This window comes from Anarrhichthys ocellatus, unplaced genomic scaffold, assembly GCF_004355925.1.
Source record: "Anarrhichthys ocellatus isolate YVR2014 unplaced genomic scaffold, GSC_Weel_1.0 scaffold1, whole genome shotgun sequence".
Taxonomy (NCBI): domain Eukaryota; kingdom Metazoa; phylum Chordata; class Actinopteri; order Perciformes; family Anarhichadidae; genus Anarrhichthys; species Anarrhichthys ocellatus.
Window position 1 is genome coordinate 7,599,313 of NW_022280031.1, and position 26,488 is coordinate 7,625,800.

At 40.4% G+C, this 26,488-nt stretch overlaps 4 protein-coding genes across 6 annotated transcripts; 2 read left to right on the forward strand and 2 right to left on the reverse strand.

The window, feature by feature from the left end:
• Window positions 1-380: 380 nt before the first annotated feature.
• LOC116384399 (ADP-ribosylation factor 3-like) lies at window positions 381-5,547 on the reverse strand. Its single transcript, XM_031849019.1, has 5 exons — window positions 5,459-5,547; window positions 3,860-4,113; window positions 3,653-3,763; window positions 3,437-3,561; window positions 381-2,461 (listed from the first exon to the last, which is right to left on the reverse strand). The coding sequence occupies exons 2-5, from the start codon at window positions 4,005-4,007 to the stop codon at window positions 2,300-2,302; spliced, it is 546 nt and encodes a 181-aa protein (XP_031704879.1). The 5' UTR covers window positions 4,008-4,113; window positions 5,459-5,547; the 3' UTR covers window positions 381-2,299.
• On the forward strand, window positions 4,790-12,809 carry fkbp11 (FKBP prolyl isomerase 11). Its single transcript, XM_031849005.1, has 7 exons — window positions 4,790-4,898; window positions 8,340-8,812; window positions 8,939-9,001; window positions 10,620-10,707; window positions 10,855-10,888; window positions 11,055-11,125; window positions 11,906-12,809. The coding sequence occupies exons 2-7, from the start codon at window positions 8,432-8,434 to the stop codon at window positions 12,112-12,114; spliced, it is 846 nt and encodes a 281-aa protein (XP_031704865.1). The 5' UTR covers window positions 4,790-4,898; window positions 8,340-8,431; the 3' UTR covers window positions 12,115-12,809.
• A 1,329-nt stretch (window positions 12,810-14,138) lies between these two features.
• On the forward strand, window positions 14,139-15,907 carry LOC116385900 (40S ribosomal protein S26). Its single transcript, XM_031851654.1, has 4 exons — window positions 14,139-14,176; window positions 15,104-15,281; window positions 15,383-15,513; window positions 15,813-15,907. The coding sequence occupies exons 1-4, from the start codon at window positions 14,174-14,176 to the stop codon at window positions 15,846-15,848; spliced, it is 348 nt and encodes a 115-aa protein (XP_031707514.1). The 5' UTR covers window positions 14,139-14,173; the 3' UTR covers window positions 15,849-15,907.
• Window positions 15,908-15,917: 10 nt separating this feature from the next.
• Window positions 15,918-24,240, reverse strand: LOC116385887 (zinc finger protein Eos). 3 transcript variants are annotated; one of them, XM_031851624.1, is made up of 8 exons: window positions 24,072-24,239; window positions 22,858-22,912; window positions 22,659-22,763; window positions 22,118-22,372; window positions 21,723-21,890; window positions 21,478-21,627; window positions 21,048-21,179; window positions 15,918-20,476 (listed from the first exon to the last, which is right to left on the reverse strand). In XM_031851624.1, the coding sequence occupies exons 2-8, from the start codon at window positions 22,892-22,894 to the stop codon at window positions 19,596-19,598; spliced, it is 1,728 nt and encodes a 575-aa protein (XP_031707484.1). In that variant the 5' UTR covers window positions 22,895-22,912; window positions 24,072-24,239; the 3' UTR covers window positions 15,918-19,595. The 3 variants fall into 3 exon arrangements, with proteins under 3 accessions (XP_031707484.1, XP_031707491.1, XP_031707500.1); XM_031851631.1 differs by lacking the exon at window positions 24,072-24,239 and adding an exon at window positions 23,410-24,051; XM_031851640.1 differs by lacking the exon at window positions 21,048-21,179 and having other exon boundaries at window positions 24,072-24,240.
• Window positions 24,241-26,488: the final 2,248 nt, after the last annotated feature.

Below are 26,488 nucleotides of genomic sequence, written 5' to 3' on the forward strand. Positions count from 1 at the left end.
ACAGCCCACTTTAAGGACACAGCCAGTAAAATACTGGTGTTTCCCTTTCAACCTGTGAGTTTTGTTGAGATTGGCTTTACTTCCTCATTGTTTGGGGTCCCAGCGACCCCACTGCTATCGATAAAACAATGTTGAGTATGTTTTTTTGAGATGATAAAGAGGGTCAAACAGATAATTTAGCCACTACTTTGATTTATGAAATGTAGACACAGCTCTTGATGCTGTGAACCACAACATAAACCGTTGCTAAAGCCTGCCCTCTTCTGGTGGCAGCTTGTCACAGACAGATCTTCTCCACCTTTTCAGTCACTTGTGAACATGGATTTAAGATGGAAATACGAAATCCATCACAAACACTCACTCACAGTTCACGAGACAGCTCATAGAGAAAATGGGTTTATTTTTAATATATCAGGATTTTGTTTGTTGACATACAGATGTCTCCTTGCATTCAGCATTGAAACATAGTTTTCACCGTTTTTAAAAAAAAAAATCTACTTGTGTAACTATAACGGTAGTGAATCATCAAGTTGTTTTTTGTTCGCACTGATTATCATTGTTTCACAGACAGTCTACATCAATGTTTTAAACACCCAAAAGAAAACCAAAGAAATCTACCACCAAATATGAATGAAGGCAGAAAAAAGGACAAAACTTTTGCCTAATCATCTTAAACTGTGGTGCAAACATCGTCTTTTGACAGCGTAGAGAAATAAAGCTGTAAATCATTCAGTACAGATCAATATATGTGACTCAAAATCAGAACCGAACAAGCTGAGAAGAAATCAAATAAAGTTATCACTATAAGGCCACAAAAAACAAATGATCCAAATCATGATTAACATATCTTGCGAATATGAACAATGTACTCATAACTTGGAGTATATTTAGAGTATGTTGTACTGTCACTGGTATATGAGTAGTAGTACCCATGTATAGCACACAAGAAGTTGTTCTATTTATCAGAAGTCTGAGGATTTTGCTGGTATCAGTGGTGACGCAGTAACTCGTCTGCTGTTCAGAAGCGAGTCAAGGATGTGCTGATGAATTAATTGGTCTGCTTACCCTGCTTTCATTCACATAATTATCACAGAAATAAAGGAATATGCATGTCAAATAAATATTACAGTCATTTATAGATTCATCAACAATATTCACATTCAGTAACATAAAGTTATCCCCCCCCCCCCGATATACAAGTCTGAGACAAAAACACAGAAAGCGAGAGCAACCTGATGCAGTTTGAGTACTCGTACGGACCCACGTGAAGGCAGACAAGCAACAGCTGTGCAGGTCATGAGTGTTGTGTTTTGTTTACTGCTTTCACGTTAAAAAGACCATAAAGCTGACTATACTGTACCTAGCGCATGTTAACAACTAAATGCAGAACACGATGAGGGCAGCTAGAGAGAATCCACAAACAGCGTCAACATGCATGCATCTCCGAGGATGGAAAAGTATGCAACAATGCCAGCGAGATCAACCAGGATGCATGCAGCTCAGGCGGTCGAGAGCGTGTTGTGCGTTTTCAGATATTTAAAAAGGGCGGCTTCAATGCTTGGGGTTGCCACGTAGGGAGTAAAAACACGCCACAGATATCAAAAGATTTTCAAAATGAGGCAGTAAGAGGACGTGTGACAGCGGAAACTCCAGTCCTGTTGTCTTTTTCATGATTAATACTGACTGGGCCGCTTGCACAAACACATACAGTTTGTGGGCACGCTCACACACTTTATCTGAGTAAGTGCCTCAGCATTGCTCACACATTCAAATCGGCCAGCTGTGATTGTTCCCAAACATGGCTCTGTTATCAAAAAAACAACAACAAAAAAAACAGGAAGTGCAACTGACACAGATGAGTTCTTTGTATGGAGGACTGACAGTTGAAAGACATACATCAACAAAAAGTCACATTTGACTCATTGCTGACTCAGTGGAGTCACACACAACGTGGTACAGCACCTAGAGACGAACATACAGTACATTGCACCTAAGGACAATAGGTGGACACAGGAAAAGCAAGTGTCTGCTGTGATTGCTTACATTTAGTATGTGTGTGTGTGTGTGTGTTTTTCGTGTGTGTGTGTGTGTGTGCGTGAGTGGTTAAATATGAAGTATATGAGAATCTGCTTTAAAGAAGGGAACCGCAACAGACTGAAAATTAAAGCCTAAAATCTCCCGTTAAACCCAGAATCTTGCTTTTCACCTATTGATGAAATCCCCTGTACCTAACTCCCGCCCCCATTCCCAAAACAAGTAAAAACTTGGACGGGTTTGGAAGCTTGTTCCAGTTTTCTTCTCACTTCTTGTTCTTGAGTTGATTGGCCAGCCAATCGAGGCCCTCGTAGAGGCCGTCGCCGCTGGTGGCGCAGGTGGCCTGGATGTACCAGTTGCGGTGACGCAGGGAGTGTAAGCCCAACTTGTCTGTGAGCTCGGCAGCATTCATGGCGTTCGGTAAGTCCTGTTAAAGTGTTCAGTGAGGAGAGAGTGTGAAAAACCAAGGATCAGCGAGACCCTGAAGGCAGCCGATGTCTTCTTTTGTTGTTTGTGTTAAAGTATGCATTTACTATGGATGTATGTGCGCACCTCTATGCATATGTGAAGTAAATGAATTGATCATTCTATTGACACCAATCGTTTTAATCATTTTTTAAAGGAAATCTGCCAAATGTGGTCTAGTTTCAGCTTTTTGAATGTGAAGATTCGCTGCTTTTATTTGTTGTATAGTAGTAAATTAAGCATCTTTGGATATTTGATGGTTCTTCAGACCAAACAAGTCGTTTGTAGTCATCACCTTGAGCTCTGTGAAATTGTGGAGGGCATTTTTCACTATTTTCTAACATTTTATAGACCAACACTTAATCAATGAATCCAAAAAGTAATCGGTAGATTAATTGAAAATGAAACTCTCATCTGCAGACTTACTAATGTACCCACAGTTATACAATGGAAAATGGAAAGGTAAACTTTAAAGGTATAGTGTTATATTTTGGGAACTACATTTATTTGCTTTCTTGATGAGAGTTTGATGATCAAATTGATCCCACTCTCATGTCTGTGTGGTGAATATGAAGCTTCAGCCTGCAGGCGGACAGCTTAGCTAGCCTGGCTCTGTCCAAAGGTAACATCTGCCAACCAGCGCCACTGAAGCTCACTAATTAACATATTGTATCGTACTTGTTCAATATGTACAAAAACTGACAGAGGATTGTAAGCCAGAGCAGCTTTTTCCATCACTCACCTATAGTATTTCTAAAGTTAATATGGTCTTTAAATTTGAATCACAAATAATCAGCTTGAAGTAGCTTTTTATCTCAAAGATACTAAGAGGTGGGTTTATTTGGGTTGATGCTCCACTATAACCCTGTTGTGTATTAATGCATATGTACTGTCTATAATATGTGTGTATACATGCAGAGCAGTTGTGGTTTCTTGCCTGTTTGTTGGCAAACACAAGGAGGACCGCATCTCTCAGTTCGTCCTCAGCCAGCATCCTCATCAGCTCCTCTCGCGCTTCGTTCACACGCTCCCTGTCGTTACTGTCCACCACAAAGATTAGACCTGAAACAGCGAGCGGAACAAACAAAATACATTATTTTCTGGAGAATAATGGGAAATTTGCCGGAGTTACCCTTTGATCAGCTCTTCTCACCCTGTGTGTTCTGAAAGTAGTGTCTCCAGAGGGGGCGAATCTTGTCCTGCCCACCCACATCCCACACAGTGAAGCTGATGTTCTTGTACTCCACCGTCTCCACGTTAAACCCTGAAAACAAGCGCAGGGTCACACAACGTGTAAAGCAAACATGGTGGTCCACTCATTGGTGTGCATGGCAATATGTAATTTTGACTGTGCAACTACCAATGGTTGGGATGGTGGTGACTATTTCCCCCAGTTTGAGCTTGTAGAGGATTGTTGTTTTTCCTGCAGCATCGAGCCCCACCATCAAGATCCTCATCTCCTTCTTCCCTATGAGGCTCTTCAGCAAACTCCCGAAAATGTTCCCCATGATTCAGATGAAGTTCTTAAATATCAGTGTGTGGCTACAGTCGTGATTACAGATGCCTTTCTGCGAATGTTAGACTCGTCCAGCAGGGATAGATTATAAAGGAGGGCTGAAAAGGGAACAGAAGAAATAACTATTTAGTGATACTTTTATGTGCGTTCCGGTTTTGCAAGATAAACAAAATCCAATGAAGGATGCTGTTCTAAACCACAAACACGTTGGAAGAAAGAGAGGATCATTTATAAGCTAACCTGTCTGTAAGGCGTAAGCGAATGCTCCAGCTCACCTTTTGCCTTTTGTGAAAAGACTGCACCACTATGCCAGAAACTCTCCCTTATACATGCACACCAGGTGTGCAAGCTATGCTAACGGCCCACGGTCATTGTCACAGAGCGGGCGGAGGAGATGCATGTCAGTGCCATGACTCCAGGCTGCAGCACAATCTGTTCAGACTCCTTCAAATGTTATCCTGCAACAACGCCAAGCCCTCGGAGCACATGCACAATGTCCTACATTACGAGGCCGGGCTTAAACACAATCAGTCTCAACTCCAACCCCAAAGCCACCTGGACTCAAACGGGGACAAGAAGAACACTTTTTCACGAGGAGTCTGCAGTCTAGTTATCCACTCTGAATATCAAGAGGCCAAAAATCTTTTTGCAGTTATGGTTGTCAACAGAGCATAAAAGCTCCACTGATGCCCATTTGTATATTTTTTAATAATATATATATTTATATATAATGTGCATTGACTTGAGCATCCCACCAAACCAGTGAGGGATTCAGAGAATGCACAGACTGAAATAGAAGATAAACTTGGGGCTAGCTGTCCATGGTGCTGAAGAGGATCGCCACACTTGTCACAGGCTGACACCAGCTCCTCTCCGCTCACAGGTGGGTTTACAGGTTTTTAAACATGAGCTCTTAAAGTGGTGATTTACGTGCGAACAGGGACACGATATGCCGGCCGCCTGATTATGTTAATTCAGCTCCGGGGTGACTCAAGTCACGTTAACCTCTAGCCGGAGATGCTAAGGTAACATTAAGGTAACGTCACGGCTATACGACCGTTATTAGCCGTTAACGTTAACGGCTATACTACCGTTATTAACCGTTTCCGTTACATCGGCCCCGCACATCTCTACACTTTAGATAAAGATTAACGCTTAATTTCATCTATCGTTAAGAGTTTCCTCGTGATCTATTATGTCGTGCACTACTTTATCAGTGTAATTTAGCTCTAATCGTGTCGATGAGACGCCACGGTAGCTAGCGTATCCTCCGTCCCGATCCACCCCATTCATCCATCCGCTTATCACCTCAGCGGGCACCCCAGAGACTCAGAGACTAAACAACCAGCACGAGTCGGTCCTCAAACACACCATTATTTAACCGCCTGCTGGGACCTGCGTGTGTGTTATCGGGTTAGTGGAGGTGCCAGTGTCCTCACTTACCTTAGCCGAGTAGTCCTCTACTAAAAGTCTCACTGTAATATCCCTTGCGGGGACAACTCAGCAGTGAACAAGATCTCGCGAGATTTGAGGCCAAAACCAAAACCGTAATGTTGTTGACAGTCGTTTTGAGAGGACTGAGAACCACGTTTGTAGGGATAAGATAAGATAGACTTTATTGTCCCGAAGGAAATTTGTCTTGGAAACATACATACAATACAAATAACATATTGCATACATACATTACATACACAGACTGCCACCAGTCCACATACAGACGTGTCCCTTTGTGTGGGGCCTGTCGTCCCCCCCCCCCCCCACACACACAACACACACACACACACACACACACACACTGTATACACCAGAGTAACTACCAGGGGGCAATAAAAGTTTATGTTGGGCCCTGTGGTAATATCAGTAATGCTGCAGGTGGAATTTGTGGTATCAAAGGGCGCCTCTGGGGGTCTGGGGCCTTATGGCAGTGTCCCTCTTTGCATAGTCCGGCCTTGGTAACAACAGATAAATCCTAAACATATAGGTTAAGCTTCACATTTACAGTTTCCATGCGAGCCAATTTAGTTTTGTGCTATACCATAAGATTAAAAGATATAAGTAAATACATATTGTCAAACTTTAGTATAACTGTATACCTTTTTTAAATGATTGCCCATGACAACATATAAATGGAAACTTTATTTTCAATAATGTTATTTACTGTATCATAGCAAATGTAAAAATATAAATAAAGTACATTTGCAGGATGGGTTCACAATACACTCACAATACCAAATACTGAGAAGCTTCACCAGCGTCCTTCATTAAAACATTGTAAACCAGCTCAGGTTTTCCAAGAGATGACCAATTTTGTGCTCACTGGAGAAATGACAAGAAATCATTTGGATTTGCAATAAATGTAATTGCCACTGAGCCTAACACCCTGTTACATAAAGTCCCTGTTATGTGTGAAGTTGTGAAGTTTTCAGGAAATGGAGACTTGGTCGTCAGTGTTGCATAACACTTGCGCAATACTTTCATCCAAAAATGAGGAACAAAGTACATTTTCTAAATTGAAGTACATTAAATGATCATAAAACATTGATAGAAAGTATTATAGATGGTAGAGATCATTTCAGTGTGATATAGTCCTTATTCATGTTGTTGCTGTAAAAAGACTCCATCGTGTAAATCCTAAAGCCGATAAGAGAATTTTGATGCAGTTCAATGTGGCGATGGGACCAGCAGGTATTTAATAACAAACACTATGGGTTTCAACAGCATTTACTCTCATATCCACTTCTGTGATCTAAGGGAAGGAAGCAGGTTTTATCTTTGGTTTGCACACAAAGATGAATCATTTATTTATATTTCAGTGCTTAAACTGTGCCAGGGTTTTAATGTTGTTGACCATATTTACAATGACTTTCAGCCATTTAAGTTATATTGACTGCACATTTACAATGCTTTTTGGCATAATATTGACATACAAAGTTGCTCACCAGGGTTCGGTAATCAGACATGAATAAGCAGCACAGTGCTTGAGCCTGCAAGCAGCATGGCATCACACCACATTTATCACTGAGCAGCCTCAGTTTGTTTTAGTTAGCACCATCTAACAGAGTTTATTGCCAAACTAACTTCTCTGCATGAAAACTTTTTCTAATGCATGAGCATGTGGCACAAATACTGCAATCTGGTCCGGTGATACTTCCACAATCTCCTTCTGGCAAACCGAGGACTTGAGACAGTTGGTTGTAGTTTTTCCAGGTCATTGTTGCAAATAAAAGCAAGGGGAAGTGAAATAAATTGATGGACGACAGCAACACAGATGACAAAGGGAAATGAAGTCTGCAGCCAAACATGCTATCTCTTCTTTAATGCAACAGATTTTGGGCAGTCTATCTCTTTGGCATGTATGACTCTTAGTTTGAGATTCAGTTTTCTCTTCTGATATACATCCATGGTTTCTAAACAAACAAATACATGGCTATTAAATGCTACATATGTCCACTAGTCCATAAAGTTGTTAAATGTGTGATGATCATGTTCCTGGGTTGTTGCTGGAGAGGTATGTGTACTTGTAGTTCGGAAATGTGCCTATAGTGTTTTTACATTTCCAAACTTCTGTTAATTAAGCAATATTTTTTTCATTTTCTTATCACATCTATGCTTCATATGTGACTCGCTGGCATTTCATGACCCTGTTAACAAGACACTGGGGGTTTCTGTCTAAAAGGATCGAACGTTACACTGAAACTAAAAACAAGTGATGAGAGTGACTCATAGGTGAAATAAATCGATCTCAATATTTCTGTCAGTTTTGAGAACATCTAATTGTCTTACTATATATAACAGATCTATAAGAATCATATAGTTGAATATGTGTTAATCGACCTTGTACAACACAATGTTTGTTTTGTTTTACATATTTTGAGCTCACATAGACTTAATGCTGTTACAAGATTGTAAAGGCCCTGAAAACGTTTTCTTCTCAATGTGGTCCTGTAAACACAGAACAGCTCTGGTTGTTAATTTATTATTCTGGTCTTGCTTTTCTGAAGGGTTTGAAGTCAGCTCATTTGGGAAAAGATGATGTAATGTACTGCCATGCACCAATCAGAGTTTAGCAAGATTTGAAAGTTGTGGGGCTGTTTGCCTTTGCTGCTAAAACCAATTTAAATTAAAGCTGATAAAAGCACACCCACAAACATATTACTATTTCAGTGCTAAATTCTATATAAGTAGTCAATAATAATGTGTTTTGCCCCGAACTTTTATTTAGCCCTGAATGTTGAAATTGTAGTTCTCATGGGCTTTCGTAAATATTTTCATCACTGTATTTAACATCATCTGCCTGCTCCCTATCCGCTTCGTTTGTCTGCAGTCAGGTCCAGAGGGCTGGTGAGGGACCAGCAGCGACGTGGCGTCTGCACAGAAGCCTCTAACTATGGATGTGTGCTCCTGACTGTCTCCCACATGGAGCAGCAGCGCCCCCATATAGCGCTTCCGCTTCTCACCCCCGGCAGCCTGATGGGATGCTGGCGCAATATTTTGAGGCGGGATCTACAGGGAGACCCAGGTGTTGGGACAACGTCCACGGGCCGCGAGTCCTTATCGCTACTCCGTTATAACACATCAGCATTACTGGGCGCTGAGCCATTTTTGGACACGGAGGCTAGCGCGCAGCTCTCTCCTGTGTGTCGAAGAAGCCTACACGGAAGTTGTTGGACGGCCGCTGTTTTCCAGAAGTTTACAATGAAGAGCAGCGTTTTCCTGCTGCTGCTGCTCGCGGCTTTCACCTGTGGACTCGCGCGGGGAGAGGACGGTGAAGCCGAGGAGCTGCAGGTGGAGACCCTGGTGAGTGAGACGCATATGATGTTACACAGTCACAGGCCTACTGCAGCAACGCGGCGGCTCTCAACACAATGACACCCAGTGCCAAATACATGCAGCGGTGTTAACAGTTAACTCTTCTGACCCAAGGTGAAACCCGAAACTTGCTCTGTACTTTCCACGATGGGAGACACGCTGCGAATCCACTACACGGTAAGTCAGAGACGCATGTCGTTGAAACCAATAAAACAATCCAGTCCGCTGCGTGCAGGCTACATTTTATAATAATGTGTAGGGAAACCGGCCCAGCCGCTGACGAAAGCAGTTGTTGTCTATGTGGCACCGTCTGCATAACCCATGTGGACTCGTACCGCTATGTTTGTGCATATATGTGAACAACGCACAGATCTGCGGTCAGCAGCTGTTAGAAATATCTTTCTGATTGAATATATGATCGATTGTGGTCTATTGTCCTTCGGGGTATTTTATTTGGCTCTATCTCGTGGGCTTTATCTCGCTACTATGGAGTGATGGGGCGGTGCAACACGTCAGCAATAAACCCAAACCACTTCATCCATGCATGCATAGTAGCCCACTGGAGGCGCGTGGTTTTCAGTCCACATGCATGTTGATCCTCAGGAATTTAAAAACCCACAGTTTTATATTAATTGAAGCTGCATGGCACAGCAACAGAATGTTTAATGTCAGTTCATGTATATAACAGCTGTAAGCCAATGTGTTGACTACAGGTTTTCAAATGGGATATTTAAAGAAGACTAAATAAAGAAAAGAACGTTGCTCTGTGTCTCAAATATAATGGCAATACATGAGAGGAACAAACTGGGCTGATGCACAGCATACAGAATGAACAAATGAACATAAATAGTGCCAATATATTTTGATCATTGTTTATTCAAGTAGTTTTTATATTGATAACAACTACATATTAAATATATATAGGCTATTAGAATAGATGTTTATACATTGTGCAATACATACATTAAATAATACAATCACAATATCACTATTATAACACAACATAATAAAATTACATCAAATCTCAAATTGAATATATAGAATCAAACGTAGGAAATAAGTGAACTGATAATATGTGACTTCTTATTTTATGAGAATTGACCTAAACTGTAATTTTTAACATATTGGATTGACCTTCAATGCACATGCCACAAATATAGCATCAATTCATAGCCCAGTTAGGCTGAGAATGCTTTCTGATTGATAATTAACTTTAATTTTTGATTTAGTGATTTATTAACACGGGAGAGGCAAACTATGCTGAATCAAAGATTGTCTTACAGAAATGATCAGATAACTGAAAGTTTTGATTATCAAACGACAGCTATAAATTGGAGTTTTGAACGTAGCTGATCGGCAGTACTACGCTGTAATAGTTGTTACATTTCCTATATTGCTTAATTTTACGTTCTTATTTAAAAAATTGTTTGACCATTTTGGAAATAGGATAATTTACTTCAGTGCCAAGAGTTAGATGAGAAGGTAGATCCCACTTTCATATCTGTCTTTTAAATATGTAGCTGGAACCAGCAGCAGGTTAGCTTAGCTTAGCACAAAGACTGGAAACAGGGAAAAGCTTGGTGTTGTCCACTGCCTGCTAGCAACTCTCACTAATTGATACATTACATCTCATTTTAAGCTTAGAAATCTGTAGAGTTCTGGCAGGTCCATCATTTGTAAAGTCTTATTTACATGTTGAGTCAAATCCATCAAAATGGCTCAAGTATAAATACATTTCAGCAAATCAAGCTATGAAATCTCTCTTAGTATCTTTCTTTCATGTCACCATCTACAGGGTAAACTGATGGATGGAAAGGTGATCGACTCATCACTATCCCTGGATCCTCTTGTGGTCGAGCTGGGGAAGAGGACTGTTATTGCCGGTAAATGAACAGTAAATCCTTTTGTGTTGCTTAATTAGTGACACTTTGATTTGCTTACATCTGAGAGATAACTGCAGCCGGTTGTGTGCCGGCGGAGGAATGTGCTGGCTTTGCTGATTGACTTTCTCTGCGTGACTTTCTTATCAGGTCTGGAACAAAGCTTGGTTGGCGTGTGTGAAGGGTAAGTGAAAATTAAAGGACCACCTGGAAGAAAGAGCGTAGCAATAGATTATCTTTCCAACAGCTGCATGCAGTCATGAACCAATTCAATCACTATTGTTTTGTAGTGTAATACGAGAAATACTTCCTCAAGAAATGTGTTTTTTATTTCTCTTTCTATCATTCAGGCAAAAAATCAAAGCCACTATCCCATCTCACCTTGCATATGGAAAAAAAGGTTACCCTCCTACGATTCCAGGTACTGAACTAAATCTCATACAGAAATCGAATTGGTGTTGAACGCAATGAACTCTGTTTCAATAGTACAGTATCTATTTGCAGGAAGTCCCAGTTCTGTACATTCTGAAGATCGGTGTTTGCACTTTACTGAGCAACTCTACACAACTGTGATCACATACATCAGCACAATATCACTAAACAATTCTTTAAGCATACAGCTGCTGTTATTCTAAAGTTTTATTACTGTCAACAAATCTCATGAAAAGACCAAAACCAACGAGGTGATAGTCTGAGGTTAGCTTCATTTTTTTAAAAGGGTCCGTCATTTTCTAAAACAGCATGACTCAAACATTTTAGCAAACACTTTTTAAACTGGAGTAAATAGTGCATTTGTATGGGACTATTTTCAGCTGCGTATTGATATACACGCTGGTGAGTATGCCAAGATGCTGCATGTGGGAATGATTCAAAATAAACTACAGTGTTTATCATAATGAAGGAACGGGTCACCCAGTGCGGCTGTTTTAAATGTGTACATGGCACAAAAGAATAAGACAATATTTGTTAGTTTAAGTAATTAAATATGGTTTTGGTTGACAACAAGACAACTGTAGAATATACAGTTCTGTTAGATATAAGTTAACTGATTTTTCTTTTGTAGATGTTATTTGATATCTATTTTATTTTGTATTTCATGTCCTCATTTATTACATGTGCATGATGTAGATGGGTGAAAAATTAAAGGAGAATCCCGATCAACAGCTGATGTGACAAAACATTGAACATGAACTTGTTCTAGGTGATGCTGCCCTTGAGTTTGAGGTGGAGGTGGTTTCTCTGACACAGCAGACGTCGTGGCAGAAAATGGTCAACGACGTATTCCCCCTCGTGTGTTTGGCTCTGGTGCCCACTCTGCTCGGCTTGGTGGGACTTTACCTCTACAAAAAAGCCAACGCCGAGAAGCCAGGCAAAAAGAAGGCAAAGGATAAGAAGATCAAGAAGAAATAAGGATGCGGCACAGAATTATTTAAATAAATTTTTAAAATTTTATTTGGGTTGTTTTCATGTTTATTTAATATTAATACAGGCTTTTAATATGTGTATCAACATCTGCAATTTCAATCAATGTGTTTCGAAAATACATGGTTTTAAGTAGAATATGCCTCTCAAGGACGGCATTTCAACATGCAGACGGGAGGAACTGGGGATCAAACCGCCAACCCCGGCTCTACCTCCTGAGCCACAATTACAAAAAATAAATCAACTCATAGAAGCAGAGAGATTAAAATGACAATGTTACAAGTTCAATTTAAGAAACAGTTTTGCCTTTTCTACAGAACCGCATACTCAAATACCTAACAGTAGGACATTTGGTTAAAGTGCAAGAACACTTTCACAGCCTGCAGAATGCTTCACTGACATTTGTCTGTGTTTTTTTATTGTGAATGTATTAAATAGCAGCCTGTGCACAGACCTGCTCCTTTATTAGCAGGTAAATGGCAGAGCACCATCGAGTAATAGCCTTATAAAGAAACATGACTCATTACCAAAAAAGGTGACGTATTGCTAAGAGATTTTCTTTGGAGAAGATGGGCACACACTTTAAAATTAACTGAATAAATGAAGCTGTATAGTAACTAAAATATTACATCTGCTTATCTGCAGCTTTTCCTTTTGTATTTGTATTAAAGCAATTTGATGAACTCTCGTGGCTTTATTGCAACTCCACAGAGCCTTTAGAACCTGATGACCCACGTCTGCATCCACAGTGCGTCTCCTCGAAAGTCCAGACAAGGAGAAGAATGAGGTCTATAAGGTCTATATATATACAGTCTATAAAAATCTGTAGTCAAACTGATTAAATGAAAACTCTCCGGCTAAAAATCCCCCTACTATGATGTCATCATGAGTGCCCATGAACTTTACTGTCCATTTTGTAGAGATGTTTGAAGTTACATCCTCCAAATAGATTCAACTTTCTGATATAGTGCCATCGAGTATTTGTAGTTTATAGTTAAAGAGACAGGGAACTGCACACACAAGAACCTCTCAGAGACACTCCGCATCTACACAGCGCTGCCCCACTGTTTGACCTGAAGCTGAACTGTAACTGTCAAATCAAAAATATATTTAAAGGACTATAGCTTTTAATGTTAATATTTTTTCAACAATTTTGAAGGCATGTCTTCTAGGCAGCCTTTTATTCCCATATGACCATCTTGAAATCTTAAAGCTTGATTAGTTAGGTTATCCACAGCAGTGGATAGACAAGATTATGTCTTTTTATTTTTCCTCAAAGTTACATTAGTTATTCTTGTGTGTAAATGTAGTGCAGACTTCTGTGGAGACTAAATTTCTACAAAGTTAAACTCACTTTCAACAATAAGAAAAGCACATTCTCAGACCACCCAAGATGTTTTGGAAAACTGTAATGTAAACTTCAAATAATGTGCAATAATTCAGCTGCACGTAAATATCTGGTCACCAATTCCTACTATTGTAAGCAAACCATGGATGGAAATAAACCATCTGCCATTTTCACTTAAAGGTAAAAAAATACGACGCCAATAAAACACAGTAAGTTTATTTCAGTCACAAATGGATTACTGAATTTCACCTTTCCTTTTAAAATGTATTGATTTGCCAGACGATATTTATTATATTTGAATACACTTTTATCAATACTGTCGAGTGTATGTGCAGAGCTGAGGAACATAGGTGGGCTTGTATTATTGTACGGCGCTGCTCGGCTGCACCGCCTCTGTGACTACAATGATTGCAGTAATATAGCACTCCGCTCACTCGGGTGACGCTGGTATGAAACCTTGACCTCCCTGATATCCCTCCGCGAATAGAATGGTATTAGTGCCATTTCCCTGAAGAACACAAGTGTAATTTAGTATTGTTTGAACCGATAATTAATACGCATAATGTTGTATATAATAAAAAAAAATTAAGGACATCGACGAGCTTATATTTCTGAAAAAAATATTTGGAGGGCGGAGCGGATGGCACTACTTCTCGAAGTGCAACCTCTTCCGGTCCTCTTTCCAGCTTCCCGTGCAACATGGTGAGTGTGTTTCGGTGGCTGTCGTGTCGGAAAAACAGAATAACCTCTCGTTTTACCTGAATAATCACACATGCTTCGCTCTTATGCGGTATTTTAATCACATAACTAAACCACAATGTGGGGCATAAGGCTTCGATGCCACTCAAGTATATTAAAAATGAAGTCTGGGCCTAATGCTAGCTGTTAGCATGCTAACCGTTTTTGTGCATGTGTTCCTGAGAATCATCGAAGGGTAATGTTAATGTAAGGAGAAAAACAGCGAAGCCGTGTGGATTCAATACATTACGATGATGTACACTAATCCGCCAGTTGACTGAAATGTAAAGCTTTAAATGATGTAGATTTTAGTATTACGGGTGTAATAATAATGTGTAATGGCAGCCAGCTCGAGTCCCCGCAGCCATCACATGCATCCGATGAGCTAACGTTAATGTATTTAAGATACAGAAGTTAATGGGTAGTAGTCACTCCACCAAACCGATGAAGCAGTTTTTTATTAGCATGGCGAATTGAACTACTGAAGTGAGAGGGTTTATATTTTTGTTTTCCTTTTCTAAAGCCTGTGGAGAACGTGCAATACTGTGCAACAATTAAGTGATCCGGAAGGGTAGTTTCTAGGGTTGGGTATTTTAAATAAAAAAACTAGTATGAGATATATTCTTTGTAAGATATCTAATCATCAATGTACCTTCAGGAGGCATGTTTCACTTTTCTTTTTTTTCTTTTCTTTTTTTAATCAAATAACTGTCATATAAATACAAGATGTGTCTAAATGGCTTAAACACTAGTTTTCACTACACAAGTGTTTGATACCCAATGCTGCGTACACTTTCTTATGTACCAAAGACAACATTGAGGTTCAGTACCCAGCCCAAGTTGTCTGGCTGTAGTTTTTAATTCTTTCTAACTGTGGCGTTTCTTTCACAGACCAAGAAAAGGAGGAATAACGGTCGTGCCAAGAAGGGCCGTGGCCATGTGCAGCCCATCCGCTGCACCAACTGCGCCCGCTGTGTGCCCAAGGACAAGGCTATCAAGAAGTTTGTCATCAGGAACATCGTGGAGGCGGCGGCCGTGAGAGACATCTCAGAGGCCAGTGTCTTCGACTGTAAGTATTTGTTTCTGCTGTCAGACTTTTAATACGTTGTCTTTGTAGCTTCACCCTGGTGGCGTGTCCTCATTTAAACCTCTCTTATTTTCCCTCCGCAGCTTATGTTCTACCCAAACTCTATGTGAAGCTGCACTACTGTGTCAGCTGTGCCATCCACAGTAAGGTGGTGAGGAACCGCTCTTGTGAGGCCAGGAAAGACCGCACCCCACCACCCAGGTTCAGGCCCGCTGTGAGTACCTTCTACTGTATACTGTGTGTTTACTGTCAGATCTGTTTAGTGAAGCTCTACAAAGTCCTAGTCTTTGACTAGTCACAGCAGAAGAAGCACAAGTGAAACTAATAACATTAATAATGGTTTTGTCACCTTCAGGTGTGTCAGGAAGTATTGTCGGAACTGGCACACCTGAATGCAATGCAACCATTTAAGTTATTACTACACCTGTGATTTACATGTCACATTGTCCACAGTGAGAAGGGTCTATGTCGGATGTCAATTTTAATTATTTTTTTTCCTTTATTTTTTTACAGGCTGGTGCACCAAGAGCCCCTCCTAAGCCCATGTAAAGCAGAATTTGAAGATGCTGTACATCTGAAGAATAAATTCCAAAGTCTTTGCAAAAAAACTTGAATGTGTGAAGCTCATTGTTCTCGACGAACCATCGCTTGTGTAGTGTTAGGAAAGACAGGCCTGTCAAGTATTTTATTTGGAATAGACTTTCTTACAGTACAAAACTTACAGTAGTTTAAGGTCGAACTATGCAAATGCATAATTACATTATGATACATTTAAAAAAAGCTCTGCAGTTATTTAAAGCGATATCGGACCATTTACAGGATGGGAAGGTTAACAAAGATGGTGAAGTTGAAGGGAACAAATGGTGCAACAAGAAAAACATTTGAACACAAAATACCACAAAAGTAGAATTTCTTTTCTGAATGATAGTATTGAAATTAAGTTTATTTGGTTGTCCTTGTATCTAAAAGGGAAGGTGGCTGCGGGTGTTTGAGCGAACAGCATCGGTAGCACATGCATCAGGCTTAGAAGCACATTACTGTTAAGGTGTTGCACATGTGAATAAAAACAACTTGAAATTAAAAAAATATAAATTCTGCAGAGGATTAGCATTAACAATTTTTGTACAGTATTTGTCAAAATAGCTGGAGTCGGGTAAACAGTTTTACATATATCTAGGTCTTTGGCTCCTGGCAGTCTACGTCACCAAAATAATTTAAGTCTTCTGATAGTCAATGGTTGTGAAAATGAACATGGTTCTGGCCACGGTCATTGATTTGTGGTATTTACACTATAATAATGTGGAGCCGTTTAAAATGTGCAGTAACAACTGACGAGTTACGCTTTACACTTCAAATGTGACTATTTTAACTGTTGACAAAAGGAAATGCAGAAAAGACCTCTGGCCAAAGGCACAATAGTAAAGTCTACTATAAAGAAGTCCCAACAGAAGAATAATCACACCTGGGTTATTGTGTCCATACAAGCTGTTGCCTACATCACAATATACAAAGTGAAGTAAGATGTAATGGGTCAAAGCATTTTCTCCCCATGCAAACAGACATGACAATTTGATTTGTTAATAATGAATCATTTAAAGTCACACGTCAATGTTTTATAGATCAGGTTGCAGGAAACTACATCTCAATCTTCTGTCCCGAGATGATTTAACAGTCTCTATATTAAGGCAAGATCATTTCATCATTAAATGAAACGACTTTGGAAGAGAATATAATCCACTTTTTAAGAGCGTTGATGTACTGGTGAGAAAATAGCCACAATGCATCGACACTCTTAACTCAATACAGTGATGTGCACCAAAGTCAGCTTTCTAACCATCATTAAAAACAAAAGCAGCTTAACTTTAGAACTTGTATCAATTCTTAAAACAAGTCAGTTGAGTTAAAGAAATTAAAAATATTTAATTTGACCTTTTTGAATTTTCTGCAAAACTAAGTGGAGATAACTCCTGAAAAAGACAACATCTACACGGTTTTACTCAGACGATGAAAAGAGACAAAATATTACATTGCAGCTTCTTCCTAATTCATACTTTATGTACAAATATGTTTAACTATTTTTATTTTATTCTGCCACTGTAAGAGGGGAAAAGTGCTCAACAGTAGAGAGTAGTGGTTCTTTGGTTCAGCCATGGGGGAACCATTATTTGGTGCTATACCGAACCACACTCACGATCTAAAAATGTATTCCTCTAAATAAATGCATTTCAGAGCTTCTGTGCATTTCGACCACAACTTAAAAATGTGCGACTCTATACAGGGCTGAGTTCAGTTTATAACGGAACCATGACCGTAAATATCCATTTAAAGCTGGTTCAGTTGGTTTCCTCTGAAAAGCAACATGTCTTGATGCTACAAATTGCCAGTTATGATAAACTCTTAGAAACTCTTGTCCCAAATGTTAAAGGGCTCAAGTCAGCTGATGACTATAGCCTTTAGGACGTCAGTGGATGCAAACTTCATCATCTACAACTGTCCTGTTCATCAATACAAATTAGGGATTGATTTTTATACACAATTCTGTAACCTAGAGATAACAAATTTGCCTGTTTAGAAGTACAACTTAATGTGCTCAAAGTCCAATATAAACGAAAGTTTCTACAACGACGACGTCTATTGTTTTGACATGTAAACGGGTAAAGACAGAATCAAAAGCTGACCATGTTATTACATTTCATTTCTGCACCATATTACCACAACAGGATATATTAAAGACCACAACCAACAAAACCCATTTGGAAATACACACCATGTGCTCCAAGTAAATTCAAATAAAATATATTTTTGGGGGATTCAACCTGTGAGGACGGCAGTAAACCGCCACTCCACACTGCACTCATGTCATAGCAGCATGCGCCAAACGCCACGCACATCTTTGATAAATTAGCAGAATAAGTTCTTTGCCAACACATTGATTAAACTTAACTGTTGAGGAATAGCAGAATGGAAATATTGTGCAAAGCTAGAAGCCAGAGACTGAGCCTAAAAAAACAACTTGAGTAAGTGAGTTATTTTGTAACTCATGATCTCTAACATCTCTCACGATGATCTGACTCAAGATACGACGGTCATGTCCTTCAGTGTGGTCAACAAGGTGTGATCATGGTGAGGAAAGGCACAATACAATGAGAGAACACCAGAATCATTTAAGAAGAAACAGTAGCGTTGGTTTCCGGTTTGATGTAGTTACGAAATGGAGAATATGAATTGACTTGTAAAGACTCTTAACTCTCCAGTAATCTCTGAAGTTGTGGCAGTGATACTCGTATTCCTTTTCATTCCATCAGTTCTTCTCACACTTTAAGAGATATGTTCAGGTCATTAATGTATTCAATAAAATAGTTTAATATAATCTGTCAGGGATCAGTGCAACAAAAGCAGTCATAGAAAAGAAAAACAAACATTTCATACATGGCATTCACACAAAGGCATTCATTTTCCACTTATTCAATTTACTTCCATAAAACAAAGGGTCTGTCACATGCTCCCCTTTTCTCTCTCTCTCTCTCTCTCCCTCTCTCTCTCTCTCTCTCTCTCACACACACACACACACACACTCAGATCTATCCACCCCGCCACCTTTAAAAACAAAAGTGCATTTCTAAATCCCGAACAACCCCTCAAACACATCGGTTGGACTTGGACCTGGTCTTTGAGTTTGGTCTGCACTATAAGAATTATAAAAAGCAATCGATTACAGAATCCAACCCACATTGGAAAATAACTTTGCTGAACGTAGCATTTGTTGGGGAATCATTTCGTTGAGTAAGTGCTTTTAGAACAAGTCATTAAAATACAGATTCCATTGTACGTAAGCCTATAAACTTCAAATTATTGTCTTTTCTGTGTTATCTCTGTTAAAGTGCACAAGTAAGGACAGTTTTCAGGTTACAGACAAAAGTCAGATTTGTCGACTGTAATTTGTGCATCAGGTTTGAATCCTGAATTTTGGAGCAAGGCACATCTGCGGATTAAAAAAAGTGCATTGGCTCTTCATCTACTTTATAACACATTGAATTAAAAGTGCATCTTAAATTGATTAATTGTTTAAAGTGCATTAAAGATAACAAGGACCTCTATTGTAATTTCAGAAAACACACACATGAGCTTGCCAGTAATGCCGTTACATGCTTACTGTGCCAGTTTAAAATATTCATATCTCTTTCATGTCATCAGTGTCTTCTTTAGTGTGCAGACCAAACCCAGCCGGGTCCTTGTCTCAGTGTATGAATAGCTCTAGCTTAAGCAGGTTGACCCCCCCCCCCCCGCGCTTCATCCTCAGTCAAGGATGTGCTCACCACGGACAATGTGTGAAGAAAATTCATAGCGGTCGTGGCTGCGGTGGCCACAGATGTTGCACTCAAAAGGCTGGCGAAAGCCGTGGCAGCCCATGTGGATGGTAAACATGACATGGTCCAGAAAAAGCACACGACAGTGCTCGCAACGGTAAGAGTGCACGGCTCGCCCCTCCCCGTCTACAACCCGAAGCGACTCCCTAGAGTTGGAGGGGGCCGCTGTAGGCGAGCTGGGAGTTGGTGCAACGCCAGGGGGCCGTAGGGCAGAGTGGCCTCCATCTTCTCTCTTCACCTCCGTGTCTTTGGCGTGGCTGGGGCTGTGTCTGCTCCAACTCCTGTGGTGTGCAACGGGAGGAGGTGCCGCATGATGGTTGTTGGAGAGTTGAAGATGGTGGCCGTTGTTACTGTGCAGGGTCAGAGTCAGAGCTGTGCTGTTGCAAGGCTCGTCTGGCATGCTCTCTGTATCCGTAGAGTCCTGGCAGCCGTTGCTGGGTGAGGGTGCGTGACTTCGGCTCGCGGGCAGATCTTCATGACCCTCTGCTGCCTCCCTCCCCCCGACACCTCCCAGCACAGCTCCAGTCCCTGAGCAATCCATCCTCGGGCCTAGAGCGGCAGAAATGTGAATGGAGCTGTGGACCGGCCTGAGTTCTGATAAAGATGACGGGTGAGTGGTGGGAAGGTGTAGAGGCCTCAGTGTGTCCGATACCCCTCCTCCTCCATTTCCTGCCACGCCGGTGTATTCTCCTCCCAGACCAGTGAAATGTGGGGTTTCCAGGTCACCTTCGGGCATCTCCCCGTCTTTATCCAAACCAGCGCTGAGCTCATAAGGTGCATCTGCAAGGTTGAGATGTATGTGCTTCTGTCCTGCAATAAAGAAACACAATCTTATGATACTGTACTACGGACGTCTGGGGAGAAAGAAATTATATGGACAGGCAAACTGCCCGGGTAAATTAACAGCCAGCAAAGTTATTTGGATTCATTCTGGATGCCAACGTTAGATTGGAGGTTATGATGAACGAGTTGAACGAGATGAACTTAAAATCTAGTTTTCATTTAATTTCCATCCAAAATGGAAGTATTGTATTTATATTACTGGACAAAACGTGTTCCTCCTGGACTGGAGTCAATACAATGAAAAAGCATTTGAATTACGGTACTTTTGTGTACAATAAGTTGTATCACTGTTAACTGTCTAATTATACTGTTTGTCTTGTTTTCACTGTTCTTCTGCAGCAGCTTTGTGTAACTGCAATCAATAAAGGAAAGTTCCTCATTCACTTGGACATTTGGTTTGAATCTACGGCCAATCACAGCTTAGATAAATAAATCTGTAGAAGCCTGAGGTCAGTACTATTGTATGTGGTATCCAATTCAACCAATTAAATCTGCTTTCAGTTTCCTCTACTTGTCCACACTGAGACCAATTGCTCACCTACAAATTTTTGTGGTGTGGATCTCTTGCGTTTGGTGATGCTGTTGGCGAGCCGATCGATAAATGCCATCTTGTCTGAGGAGGATTGCAGTAAAGAGTCTGGTATAAACTCGAGCTCTCTCATCTCCTCTCCTGCAGAGTACAAACAAATTGTAATGTTATTTTGGGGGTTTTCCTATTACCCAGACAGCATTTATCCCAAATGTTTAAGTTGTATGCTGCTTTTCAACATTTGGACAGAAGAGAATCTAAGTGAGGAGTTGTGTACATTACCGTGTTACGGATGTAGACTATATTTCTACACTAGATGCCTCTACAATCCCTTTGGAGACTGATATTCACTACACCATTTTATAATTTTTCGGTTACTGTCTTATCTGAGAAAATGTTCTTCTGACGTGTCATCTCCGTGAATGTCATGAAACCGTACCTGGATTCTGTACACAGGAGGGCTGATGCGACTCCAGGCTCTGTAAATAGCTGTGGCAGCGCTCACGGTGCTCCTCCAGGGCGTTCTGCTGCTTGTAACTACGGCCACAATAACTGCACTTATATGGCTTCCCTACAGTTGGAGAGGACACTGGGGACAAGTGGGAAGATGGCATTAGTATTGTCACATTATTTTACACTATCATAAGAAAACAAATCAATTATTAGGCTTTGAATACGTCCTACCTGCATGAGTGCGAATGTGGCCAGTGAGCGCATCTCGTCTTCGACAGGCGTAGCTGCAAAAGGGACATTTAAAGGGCTTCTCCCCCGAGTGCAGCTTGATGTGGCGGAGCAGGTTACCCTTTTGAGTGAAGGAGGCGCCACACTGATTACACTGGAATGGTCGCTCACCTGAGGATAGATAAAACCTGTTAACCTAACTTGTTTGATTGATCTACAGTGTCTGCTTAATTTGGCCTCGTATGGTGTTGTTCTTTCACTCAAATTCAAGGCATTCAAAATATTATCCATCATCAGAGCAGCTTTTTTTTCTGCGACTCAGTCTTGATTAATGGCCAGGGGGTTCAACTCTGCACAACCAACATGCTGTTCAGTTCTTGTGTCAACTGATCAGTCACCTGTATGGCTGCGTTTGTGCACCATGAGAACATTAGGCCCAATGCAGATCATTCCACAGATGTCACACTTGAGCTTTCCATTGGGCAGTCTGGTGGCTCCAGCTTGCATGGTTTCAGGATTGGTGAGCTCCCTGTAGACTCTGACAACCTCGGATCCCTGCTCTGGACCTCCATCCTCTACCCGCTCCCCTCTTTCATCTTCAGTACTGCGACCGGGGTCTTCATCACTGTACAGCTCCACTTTAATGGAGTTGGCTACAGACACACAGGAGCAAAGATAAAGAAGGCCCTAAATCAGATTGCATGTCATTTATCAACAGTAGGAATGCCTCAAATTGATATTAGATGTATAAAGTGAAATCTGAATAATATATGAATTATACAAATATCTGTCTATCTTTGCACAACATTTGACATATCACAGTAAGATTATTCATTGGGAGCTAAAACAGAAGTGATTTGAGGAATAATTAAGGTTTTGGGATTTGATGAACCATCACATCGTTTGTTTTGTGGGATTCACACTTATTCTTTCACTGACCACTGAGGGAGCGACAAGGGGAGGTCTCCTTGCTGTTTGGGGTGCTCACTGTTGGCCCTCCAAGGGCCCCAGAAAACTCTCTTTCCATTGACGAATCTCCACTAGCTGCAACCAAAAAGTAAACAAAAGCAGGATGTCATTTGAACAACATGCCAACTAATGAAGGTAAGTATATCTGTGATAAAAAAACAATTCCTACCTGATATGTAAGACCGGCCATTGCAGTCAACATCCATACTAGTTCAAGCTGAATACTGAAATGACAGTTATGTAAGATGTTACGATTTAACTGAATTATCTCTCTAACCCATTCACCCAAAAATAACAAAACATCACGTCAACCACTCCCATAACCCCCATAACAACAGGAAAACATACAATAGTTACAGGTAGAGGTCCAATTGAACACCACATTATGAAATGAAAACCCCTGGTGCACGTCAAGTTAAATTGGTATTGCTTAAGGCATAATTCAGAGGGGTTCACGATAAGAATACGACAATGTTATGACATCAAACAATTAAATTAAATTAAATTAAATTACCCAAAAAAGTCATGCGAATGTCAGTCAACTATCATACATTATGAACTGCAACCATATTTAACTGTAACACTTGCTCATAACGCGAACAATACATGTGTTGAAGATTAGTGTTAGCTGAGTTAATTAATCAGTCCAGAACATATTTAGGCGTTAACTACAAGCTAAGTGCACCAGCTCGAACCACCGATCAGCTGATTGACTAATTACCTTTAACGTGAGGTTGACCCATGAAAACATTGATAAAGTAACTTGATGTTAAACCTAATCTAGCGTCAGGCTCATCGTGAGACTAATCAGTCCAAAAGAAAGCTTGTTTACTTTGACGTTTACATAACGGTGGCGTTGAGGTAACCTAAGTTTACAGGTCGGCCTCCATGGCTAACGTTAGCTTCCTGCATGTGATAGAAATCACCGTTAGCCAAGTTAGCTAAACTCAACACTGCAACCAGTCTGCCATCCTCGACAGCTAGCGTCAACTAAAAAGCATGGCGCAAAGTTACAGCTCAGTAATATGGGCAATGGCGCAAAGTAAACAACGCTGACTTGTGACATCAATTGGCTGCCTGACGCTACATTGGACATCTAAGTCTCTACGAGGTCTTGTTTATTTGCTAGCACAACAAACCAACGTTAGCCTGAATTGTGCTAGCTAGCTAGCCACCACTCAATGTTTCCTAAACGGTTGCTATGGCACCCACCCCCTCCCCAATGCTATGGCTAGCCAGCTAGTTGTTAGCTAGCTAGCTTGTGCTCTCGCTGAAGCCCTGAGGCACTCACGCGGACGGTTACAACTCAACAGAGACAGTCAATTATATATATATAAAAGTGCTTTTAAAGTTGTCCGGTTCTCTCTTTTACTGTTGCTTTACCTGTCCCTGTCAGTTAGGTTATTCTGTGTTTTCATCTGCCTGTTTATGACGGCAGCATCTCTCGGCAGCGTTCACCTCCAGCTCCAAACAAGTTCCGGTTAACCACAAGCAGTGAGTGGTATTAACGCTGCACGAGCCACCAATCTGCATCAAATCTAACATTTGTGAACTTTTATTCAACATGTAACGTTACACATACACACACAATAGAATAAATTATGACTGAGCTGTGTTTTAATGAAGACAGCTGTTCTTAAAGCTGCAGTAGACAACATTGGTTTCTGGTGACAGTTCACAAGTTTTTAGTAAAATGACCAAAGAGTCTTTATAGTGCATCAAGAGGAACTCAACAGCCATCGTTATCTGTCCCATCTTTGACTTTGTTTAATGTAGTGTTGAGTCAAAAGTAGTGCTTGGTATCATTGAAATGTTTTGATATCAATGGCAATACAATACCTCAGTTTCGGTCCCAAAAAAGCCTACCAAAGTTATATATATATATATATCTTTCAACAGAACCTCCCTTATTTGTGCTGAATGAGTCAAACTTATGAAGACCATCAGTTTCATTATGTCTTAACAAAAGCCAGTCGTGCAAGAACTTTGCTTGAAGATTTGCAAAATATTAGATAAGTCTGGAAATATCCAGTTAAAGAATAAGTCAACACATCTTTTGCTACTCAACAGTGTTCAATAGTCTGTGGTGTTTTGATCAATACTCCCAGACTATTGAAGCTCCTTAATCAGCAAATGTTTAACAGTCTGAAAATGTAAGTGGCAGCAGGGATGTTGCTGGTCTCTGCATGCTGGTGGTGCCTTCAACACAGACTTAAAAAAAACACATCACAAGTCAATACAATAGTTAAGATACATTTACGCTCACTGTTGCCTGTTTAAGACATCCATCACATTATATGTGTTCCAAGAGGTCACTAGATATATATATATATATATATATATATATATATATATATATTCAGAGGGTCAAGTGGAGTGTATGGGTGGACTTAAAAGCATTTAATGACTTAAACCAAGTACTCTTGATTTCATAAACAAGAGGTAGGTGAATGTATATTACGAATACATTTTTTTTCTTTGGTCTTATTTAATTACTTGAGTTGGCTAAGAAAACTCCATTTCACATGGTTCCAAGTCGAGAACTAACACAATATACTAAGCCATGGTACTTTTAAGAAATTGTGTTCACAAATAAGCATGCTCCTCTTGCTCTTTCACTTTTATCACCAAAAGAGATTTAAATCCCATTTCCTTTAATACATGTTGGCGCAATAGGAAAATAGAATGACGTAAACAGATATACAATATATGCGTATTTGGTAGTATTTGTCTTCCGGGTAGATGGCAGGTCAGATAAGGACAGTATACAGAAGACATTGGCCCAATCCCAATGTCCCCCCCTAAAGCCTCAAACCCTGAACCCTCAAGGACTTACTGACGTCACCTGGTTAGTGGTTGAATGTGAGGCCAAATCCCAATGTCCCCCCTTACGGACTCACGGACTTTGAGGCGCGCTCCCGCGAAGTCCGTGAGGGTTTAGGGATGTCCTACTGTCAAATCATCGAGTGTTTGAGGCTCTCTTGCAGACATTTTGAGCCCTTTATGAACCCTTTCCATAAATCAGCATGGTATGCTGACTAAGGCAATTACCCACAAATCATTGCAATGTGACATTAAACACGAGGTAACCAGTGGATGCATGGAGACGTAAAAAAAAAAGGTAAACAAAGAGGACTGCTCACGTGTGTTCAGCCTCTCATATTAAATTTACTCAGAAACATCAAGGGTTAAAGATGGGACAAAAAATAAACATGAAATCAGAAGATATTTATTTATTTATTCATCAAATATTTGATTTTGCCATTGAAGCTGTTTTGACAAAAACGAGTAAATAGATTATATGAATTACCTCTCATCTTGTGAGAAAAGAGCCTGAAGATGTTCAAATCAGGAAGTACAAAGTATAAAATAAATACACACAATTATACATCATATTTTTTTTCGTTTTCATGGTAACGTGATATGTTGCAGCAAAGTGCTGTCCCGTTCCTATTCACACCATTTCAAGCCCTCACAGTCTCTCACACTCACCCACTTACCAGGTGACGTCAGTAAGTCCTTGAGGGTTCAGGGTTTGAGGGTTTAGGGGGGACATTGGGATTGGGCCATCCCTAAACCCTCACGGACTTCGCGGGAGCGCGCCTCAAAGTCCGTGAGTCCGTAAGGGGGGACATTGGGATTGGGCCATTAAGTTATTTAACTTCTTACACACTAATCCTAACAGCATCTTCTCAGATGGGTTTTCTGGGATCAAAATCTGTTCAGATGACGCTGTGACTGAATATCTGTGTGGATTATTTTTAATCACATTACATTTACCTAAACTTCCCTCTTCCATA

Coding starts and splice junctions, on each gene's coding strand:
- LOC116384399 (XM_031849019.1), bottom strand. CDS start 4,007: ATGGGGAACATTTTCGGGAGTTTGCTGAAGAGCCTCATAGGGAAGAAG. Junction 3,764..3,859: donor CACCACCATCCCAACCATTG/GTAGTTGCACAG, acceptor GCTTGTTTTCAG/GGTTTAACGTGGAGACGGTG. Junction 3,562..3,652: donor CTACTTTCAGAACACACAGG/GTGAGAAGAGCT, acceptor TCGCTGTTTCAG/GTCTAATCTTTGTGGTGGAC.
- fkbp11 (XM_031849005.1), top strand. CDS start 8,432: ATGGAGCAGCAGCGCCCCCATATAGCGCTTCCGCTTCTCACCCCCGGC. Junction 9,002..10,619: donor CGCTGCGAATCCACTACACG/GTAAGTCAGAGA, acceptor CACCATCTACAG/GGTAAACTGATGGATGGAAA. Junction 10,889..11,054: donor TTGGTTGGCGTGTGTGAAGG/GTAAGTGAAAAT, acceptor TCTATCATTCAG/GCAAAAAATCAAAGCCACTA.
- LOC116385900 (XM_031851654.1), top strand. Junction 15,282..15,382: donor AGAGGCCAGTGTCTTCGACT/GTAAGTATTTGT, acceptor TTCCCTCCGCAG/CTTATGTTCTACCCAAACTC. Junction 15,514..15,812: donor CACCCAGGTTCAGGCCCGCT/GTGAGTACCTTC, acceptor ATTTTTTTACAG/GCTGGTGCACCAAGAGCCCC.
- LOC116385887 (XM_031851624.1), bottom strand. CDS start 22,894: ATGGATGTTGACTGCAATGGCCGGTCTTACATATCAG. Junction 21,180..21,477: donor CTCCTGTGTACAGAATCCAG/GTACGGTTTCAT, acceptor TGTACTCTGCAG/GAGAGGAGATGAGAGAGCTC. Junction 20,477..21,047: donor CACACCACAAAAATTTGTAG/GTGAGCAATTGG, acceptor TCTTTATTGCAG/GACAGAAGCACATACATCTC.